Source organism: Quercus robur, chromosome 11, assembly GCF_932294415.1.
Source record: "Quercus robur chromosome 11, dhQueRobu3.1, whole genome shotgun sequence".
NCBI classification, from domain to species: domain Eukaryota; kingdom Viridiplantae; phylum Streptophyta; class Magnoliopsida; order Fagales; family Fagaceae; genus Quercus; species Quercus robur.
Window position 1 is genome coordinate 5,366,600 of NC_065544.1, and position 9,027 is coordinate 5,375,626.

The window sequence follows — 9,027 nt, forward strand, 5'->3', positions numbered from 1 at the left end:
TGTATGTAAACCATTTAAAATTCATATCTTACTATCTTAGGCTGAAATAAAAAGACAGATGTCAAAACTTATATATGCTAAAATTTAGATTTTGGTTAGATCGCATACTTGAGCAGTTCATGCCTATTTGAAAACATTGAATATGGGCAGCAGGTAGTAAGTGGTCATGGTTTTATATTCCACTTAGAATAGAAACTGATGTGACTTATATTTAGCTCAAATAACACATTCTCTTCTTGACCTACTTTCCACCTTACAAACACTGCTCCAATCACTCAAAACATCATTAATTTTGAAAACCAACTTTCCAAACTTAACGACGCATATTTTCCAATCGCTACAGCGACCAAACATCAGTAAACAAGAAATCCAAAATGAGGTGTTCTTTATTTTTAAACTTTTTATTTTTTTTGGTTGGAAACAGCATCCTGTATTCCTAAGAAGCCAAACAAAAAGGGGACAAATATCAAATATCAATACCCCATTTTGGCTCTCCCAAAATCATTTTGATCGATATATCATAAAACCAGTACCAACCTCACTCAAAATTGAATATTGATGACAGACTATGCACCCGGGTTTCTATAGTAGTTTGCGTTAGAGCTAGAGTGATTTGCAAAAGAAATCAAACGTCCTCTCTCTCTCTCTCTTCCATGTTTTAGGTAATTTTCAATGCACACGATGTTGAATTGGTTTCGGAGCCTGTTATGTAGAACTGGGCACCAAAAAGTCAAAAACAGAGCTGCAAATTTTCAGGTTACTTATTTTTCCTTCACCCCAAGACTTCCATCATTCTCCCATGTTATGTAAAATAAAAGCAGATTACAAAGCAAGAAGAAAAAAAAAATCATAATTACAATAAAAATAACCTCGTTTTACGTTATCCAAAAATATGAGAGAACTAAATTCGGAAAGACAAACTCCAAAAACAGGACATTCAACTAGAACCCTCTTTCATGTATGGTGCCAAAATCTAATAACCCCTAGCTCTCTATGAATCCATTTCCAGGAAAATCCAGATCATGCCACAGCAGCAAATGTTGTGATAGCCCAGTCACTAATCGCCAGCATGCTTGGCCTTTGTGTGGGACTGAAGTCTGAAGACCAACTTCAGAGCCGAAAGTCCTGTGCATATATAGAGAAGCATGTGAGACTAGAAAGCAACCTCAGTTATAGAATTGGAGAAAAGTGGAGTGAGTAAACATACTTGCTGCAGGTCTGGCAAGAGAATGAACCACCAGATTTTGGGGACTTCTGCTTAGATTGCTCACTAGTTGCAGGAGTCTTTGCACCCTTCTTGGAAGGATGTGGAGTCTCTGTATGACCACCGACCTTCTTACCATCTAAAGCATATAAACAAAAAATAGGAAATCATGTTAAAGGTGCAGAATTTAGTAAGCTTTTCTCAGAAAATTATTGATTCCAATCATGTCACAGGAAGATACATATTTCCAGAAAAATAATTGATTCCAATCATGTCACAACAAAAAGCGTGACCTATTTGCGTGGACAAGAGATGAAACAATTGATGTGGAATTAAACACACATGAAAAGAGAGTGAAACTGTTGCAAACATAGATATTTTTCCATGTGATCAACTTTGATTTTTTAGGAAACAAATAACACAACCAGAATAAGAAATGGAAGGTCAACTTTGATTGTAGGGACAAAACATGCATGATCATCAAACCCGTGGACCCTTAGTTTAAAAAGCAAGCAACCACAAATTTGGACAACATAGAAACAAACTCACCAGTTTTTTGAGTAGCAGCTGCTTTTGCATTTTTAGTAGGGACTGGAGTTTTAGTTGCGGATTCAGAAGGTCTCTTCTTGCTTGATTCAACCTTCAACAAAAAGAGGTGATATCAACAATTTATAAAAACATCAGCAACGTCAAAAATATTCAAATAGATAGAAGAGAGAGTTATAGAGAATACAAGATATATTTCTATACCTTCTTAGGTGTCTCTTCAGGCTCTCATCATCCTCAGCAGAACCAAAAGACATATCCTAATCACCACTAATATCATCATCATCATCCTGCAACACATTAAAATTTAAAGCTGGTAAAATTATTTTCAATTAGCATATTGAAAACAGAAAATGAAAATAGAAAATGTAAAGCCTGCGGAGCAACATAAAGGTGCAATCAGCAACGCTGTAATTGCATAAAGTAGTCATTGCATCATGGCAAGGACCCAAGACAGGCTACGTAAGAATTCTTATCCATTAAAATCTACAACACATTGATATCAATCTCGTATGAAATTCACTAACCAAAATTTTCCCCCTAAGCAGAATAATTTGAAGAAATGTAGATAAAGGGCTTGTAGATAACAAAAATTGATCCTTCAGAACACTCCCAAACGCAAATTTTTAGGGGGAAAATTTTGTGAGTGCCTTCGTCTGTCCCGTTTTTGCTAGAACCACGTCCCCCATGAGAGCGCTCTTCATAGCTACGATGCCTGTAGGGGCTCCGACTTCAGCTTCGACTGCGGCCGTGCCTTCGTCGGTACCTCCCAGACCAGAAAAAAAGAAAAAAAAGAAAAAACCAGAAACTTAATCATATTGTACCCTTTATACAAAGTTTAATAATGGGTATCCCAAGGTAGGGGGGCTAAGTGGGCCTTCCCAGTTCGAGATCTTTGTGTGAATCTTGGCAAAATCCAGGGCTTTTTTACCTTGCAACTTGCTTGTTACATAGTGTTTACTGTACTATCCATGATTGTACCTTCTATACTTGCGTGGGATGCAAGTATAGAAGGTACAATCATGGAGAGTACAGTATCCCCATGCAAGTATAGAAGGTACAATCATGGAGACCAAAACACTAGTTGATGATAGAGCTGTGGCTAGTGTTCGCCTCTCTGTCATGTCCCTTACAAATCTTTCTGGAATTGTAGTTGGCTTAGCGTTTCTTAGTTCCTGGACATCATCAATGTGCCCAACCTTGACTGGAGAAAGGGGTACAGGGGCCATAGGAATAGAACTTAGGGGTAAGTGAATGCAGAGAGGTTTTACTTGGTCACTCTACTCTTGCACAAACCTCTATTTATAGAGGGAGGAAAATAAATACAAATCTAAGCACTTTGTTGGGCTTTTTTTTTTTTTTTTTTTTAATATAGAGTTTGTATCTAATTCTTTGGGGACCCACATTATACATTTTATAAAATTGAGGTACATATTTTAAAATCTCATTTTTGCTCGTAATATTAATTGAGTCATACATGTAACCCCTTTCATATACCGACTAAATGTCTGGTTGCAATTGGAGCACAAACAAGGCCACTAAATCAACCAAATGATAAACATAAGGTACCTCTTGGCTCTTACTGCATCACTCGTTTTTTTTTTTTGGGCGGGGGAGGGGGGAGGGGGGGTGTCCTTTTATGTATGATATCATTGATATCATCATTTGTATGAAAACATTATACATACATACATATATGTGTGCTTTAAGATCATGGAATCTAATAGTACTGGTACTGATTGTCTCTTGTGGCAGACTTATGCGAGTGGTTGTAAGTTGGGGCCATTCTCAAATTGTGCAAGTAGTAGATGTCTCCATTTCTGCAGACCAAATCTAGTGTTGTTTTCCCTTTTTCCATACTAGCTATCACTTAAGGCTCTATGCTTTCTAAGCCCCTCTATTAAGTATGTTCCAAGATCCCTTTTGGAAAGCATGAAATAAGAAAAGTAGCCACTCAATCTTTAGTGCTCGTAGCTAGAGACCCCTACTTAGTCATGCTTTGGGAAGATAAGCTTCAGAGAAAAGAGTCAACAGTGAACTAAGAAATATCTAAGAAGAAGGCTGCCTCCACCACATTAAATGTATTACACCTAACCAACTAGCCACATTTATGTGGAAGTAATGCCTAAACAGTGATGTTCAGCCTTATAGCGACACACCAATTTTCTAGGAAGGTTCTGATGGGATAAGCATCCAGGATATCATTTACAGAGTTAACAGGTGGAAGGTTGGGATTGAGAAGAATAGGACTATATAAGAAAAAGGTTCTAGTGAGAAATGGGGCATGAAAAAGGGAGAGAAAACAAACAGAGAACATTTTGTACTTAAAAGAAAAAGCCTGAGTTAATATAAGAACACTCCCTCCTCGGACTTGACCGAGGATCGTAATTCCATTCAAGTTGTGCTTTCTTATCCTTCTAGCACGATTCCAATCTATCATGGTCTGTACTTGACTTATTGAGTTTCTTACTTATAAAATACACTCTCTATAACAAATATATTGATTTGGGCTCGTTGGGCCATTGTCCACATCCGTTGGGTTGAGGGTCTCATGCAAGTCCTTACAATATATATATATATATATATATATATCTCCTAATTAATTAAGGATTGCATCCCTAATGTGTTGTATCTTGTTTGGGTCCATGCTCTTAAACTTCTATTAAAAAAGCCTTATAGTTTAATGGTATTTAAATATTTTTATTCCTGAGTAACCGTATTAAATATTAAAGACTGATTCTAAAAAAATAATAATCTCTTTGTGTTATGCTTATTAGGGCTTTCATTTTAGGTTTTTCAAGGGTGTTCTAGATGGCTTAGAGTAAGAAGGTATTATAAGATTTCTAGAAAAAGAAGTGTCTAGGGTTTATACTTTCTTCAATTGAAAATTTTAAATTAAAATAAAATATTAAGTAAACTGATTACTTTCCTGCTTACCATTCTAAAGTATCAACTATCAAGTACCAACCAATTCATGAGGTTTTATGTTTTTGGATCGAGATCCCGTGCAATATCCATGTGGTTGGATATATTTTATGTTTATTTTGGTTTCTTTGTGCAATTTCACAAATTTCTTTTATGGATAGGATTTAATTTTTTCTTTCTTTCTTTTTAAAGACCTGTCAATTGCATACATATAAAATCAAGGCCATCATTTAAAATAAAAAGAGGGGGGGGGGGGGGGTGCTTGGTACTATTTTAAATTTTTTGTGCCAAAAAGACCACAATGATAATGATCAATTTATAATACTCAATGTGAAAGTCAAAAAAATTACCTCATTCACTTAGATAAGATAATAATTACTATTGTTGAGTGTTTCTATGCATAAGCACGGGTTACAAGCTAGTTTGGTTTATATGGCTGGCCTAAGATTATAAAGATAATCATATCAATTGGGCACTATAGTTCTATGTATATAAAAATTTCTTATAAAAAAAAAATTATACCAAAGGCCACAATTGATATTTTTTTAGACAAATGATGATATTTTTTAGCATGAATGATGATTGTGGACCTACCATTACACCAGATGCTAATCAATATTGAGCATTGATATTTCCTCGAGAATTTTGCAAACACTATGTTGAAAGAGGAATAAAGTACATTTGCATCTTCAATTACCTTTGTTTTATCATTCTAGAAAAGATCAAGCTTTCTCATTATAACCTTTCTAGCTAGTTCAAGCATTTCTTCTCTAAAGATTCTATTAAGAATACTTTATCATTTTTCACAAACTTATATTATTAAGTTAATTATAGTTTCATTCTCAAAAAAAGAAAAAGAAAAAAAAGTTAATTATAGTTTGATATTTACTCTTTGTAGCGACTTGATATAGTCAATTGAGGATCTTCTTTTATAATGCATCTATAGATGTCTTCTACACTTCCTATCTCTGCTATCTTCATCTACCTCTTGGAAAAACATTTTTTCTAGAATAATCTTTGATATTCCTTCGATTCAATACCAAAGGAGTTAATCTCGTACTGGAGGCTGTATCGATTTGACTAATGGAACGATATATTTTGGTACCGGTTAATATCGATATACCGTTTCAGGTTTACCGTTATTTTTTATATTTATAAATATATATCTATGTGTGTATTATAATAAATATAAAAGTTTACCATAAAACATTACCTCAATTCAGAATAAATTGTTCATGATTTTAGACTTTAGCATCAATTAAAAGAAAAAAGAAAAAAAAAACACAATATAAAAAATAGAAAGCTTAATTGTTCATTGCATACTAAGAAAACAAATAATACTAATAAGTTAATGCAAATAAATTACCATTTTGCCTTTACAAAAATTCAAAACTTACAAAATTAATTAATTTTTTTTTTTGGTATGTATCGATCAGTACACTCGGTAATGCCCAAAATCAGTTGGTATGGCTGATACGGCCAGTATTTAAACTGGTATGAAATAAGGGTGTTTCGATATTGGTATACGTACCGGTAAGGTATATCCCGGCCGGTATGACCGATACCGGTACGATACATGCCAGTCAGTACAGTCGATACCGGTACTGTATCGACCACCTTGTTCAATACTTTTAAAACATGACAACAAAAACAATTCCAAAAAATTCAAAACATATACAAGATAAACAATTCTTTCTAGGGTTGTTCAGTAACCTTGTCCTTCAATTAATTCACTATCAATCCATTCTTTCTAGGGTTGTTCGGCAATCTTGTCCAATTAATTCATTATCAATCACTCGGGGTTGTTAAATAATCATGTCCTTCAATTAATTCATTATCAGCCAATTCTAATGAAAAAAATCTAAATTAGAAAAGATTTGTCTTCAAATTAAAGCCCAACATGTCCACTTTCTAATGAAAAAAATCTCACTCAAAAATTTTTTGTGGATCAAAAGGTATGGTCAAAATAGTGAGTAAATGTCATTTTTTAACATCGTTTTCAAAATGAGTTGAGCACTTCTGAGTTGTGATTACATCCAAACTATTGACAATACTTTAATTACACTTGGTTGATGTATCTTTCAGTCATAACAACTTTAGATTAACTCACTGTGATCCATATTTAATTCATTAAGTTTTCATCTATTAAGCTCACTCTCTAACAAATTTATTGTTGTGGGTTTGTTGAGCCACTGTTCTTAATTGTTGGGCTTTGGGTCAATTCGAGCCCTTACAATATATATATATATATATATATATATATAAATATATATATATATATATATATATTTATATAATATTCTTTTGGTATTAGTTAGTATTATTAATCTTTTCAAAATGGATTTAAATATGGATCTTGGTAATGATTGGTGTTGCAACACTAATTGTCACCCAACCAATGACCATGCATGAATTTTCGAAAATTTTCTGATTGAAGTAATATGATTAGAAGATTGAATGTTGCGTTCTAAGATGGTGTGATTCTCTTGATTCTTGCTGGATGATGAAAAGCCCTTTATTTTATTTATTTTTTTTCCTCTTATTAATTAAATTAATTACATCAAAACAAGAAGCCGAATTACAAAGTATAATACATGCTCATAGCCAAAGGCAAAATAGTGCTGGCGTGACCAATTAATTATTTGGCCTAGATGTGTAGCCAAAAACTGTTTACAATGCATATATGCGTAAAAGCAACCTTCCCAATAAATAATATAAAGTTGGTTATTATAGAAATAATTAGAAAAAACTAATCTCTGCCTCCATTTAATTTGGTTTATATCCAATTAGAATTACATGTCAATAATGAGAAAATGCTTGACCGATAAACAAGTGTGCTAAATATAATATTTCAATGTCGTGGATGGGATATATAGGTTCAAATTTGATTTTTGGATTTATTTTTATAATGAAGAAATTACACGTAAAATGTTGACATGGAAGCAACTTTTTTGACACTAACCAATCTTCTCTTGCCCACACCATCTTCTTTGGCCACATATTCCAATCTTTTGCATTGCCAACACTTCACTCCCAACACCTTCAATTCCCAACCCAATCTCCTAAGTTTTCACACCTCACTCTTTCTTTTTTTCCCACTTATTACACACATTCTAACCATTATAAATACATACCTTATTCTTGACATAATAATCACTCACTCTCAATCTCTTCCCCTCTCTATTTTCTCATACATTTTTCACTAATCAAATGACTTTGGAAGCTCCAATTTCAGCTGCTGCCACATTGTTGCATATGATGACAATGTTCTTGAGCCATGGACAAAGAGTAAGAGGTCTAAGCGTCCTCGGCTTGACAATGAAAACCCACCAACAGAAGAAGAATACCTTGCTCTTTGCCTTCTCATGCTAGGCCAAGGTGACACCAATTCAACCACAACCACAACCACAAATTCACCAACTCCACCTCCATTGCCATTAGCACAAACTGATCTCACTTACAAATGCACCTTATGCAACAAAGCCTTCTTGTCATACCAAGCTCTAGGTGGACACAAAGCTAGTCATCGAAAGCATATTGGAAACCAAGACTCCCTCACCAACATTGTTACAAGAACCAATAACTATTCCAACACACCCTCGAACCCAAGTGGTAAGACTCACAAATGTGCTATATGCAACAAAGACTTTTCAGACCGGGCAGGCCTTAGGAGGACACAAGCGGTGTCACTATGATTGTGTGACCACTGTGAACCATAATCATCGTAACTTCGACTTGAATTTCCCGGCCTTGCCGGAGTTCTAGCTAGGTTTTTGTCAACTGGCATTGAATTTGCACGAAAAGGTGACCTTTGATCCTCTGAAAAATAAGTCTTCTGTCCCAGTTCCGTTGAGAAGTACTGTTAGCCTAGAATTTCAAGGAAACGAGAATGGCCTGCCTTAATTTTTACTAGATTCATGAATAATTTACGTGGACTTTTCTCCCACATGTATTTGTTTAGTTGTAAGTTACCGATATGTATGGATTTATATTCTTATTATTTGCACATTATTGAATAAATAAATAATTATTTTTTTAAAATAAAAACTGTAGAAAATAAAGAACTAATTTAAGTCAGATTAAAGGATGCCCTAAGTCATTCGTTAAGGTTAAATTTTATAATGCAGTCTATTGGCTTTTTATAAGGAGTCGAGTCACTTTCAATTTAAAAGATATTTGTTTATTAGTTTTTATCACTCCCAATATAATAAAGGTGAAACCTAATTGAAGTTTCCTGAAAGTTTTTAACTTACGAATCAAACCCATATTAAAGTGTCAAACTCACAATGCTAGGCTGCTAGCCATTGATTAAAATTTAAGAAATTAATACATGGATGTGTAAAGGACAGCAC

The 9,027-nt window shown here is 34.2% G+C and overlaps 1 protein-coding gene and 1 pseudogene across 1 annotated transcript; one reads left to right on the plus strand and one right to left on the minus strand.

Annotated features, from left to right (window-relative positions):
• Positions 1-858: 858 nt before the first annotated feature.
• LOC126704644 (uncharacterized) lies at positions 859-2,979 on the minus strand. The gene is made up of 6 exons (XM_050403679.1): positions 2,784-2,979; positions 2,401-2,516; positions 1,955-1,975; positions 1,754-1,844; positions 1,208-1,343; positions 859-1,125 (listed from the first exon to the last, which is right to left on the minus strand). Exons 1-6 carry the CDS (start codon positions 2,977-2,979, stop codon positions 984-986), a joined length of 702 nt encoding a protein of 233 aa, XP_050259636.1. The 3' UTR covers positions 859-983.
• Positions 2,980-7,884: 4,905 nt separating this feature from the next.
• On the plus strand, positions 7,885-8,675 carry LOC126704645 (zinc finger protein ZAT10-like; annotated as a pseudogene).
• Positions 8,676-9,027: the final 352 nt, after the last annotated feature.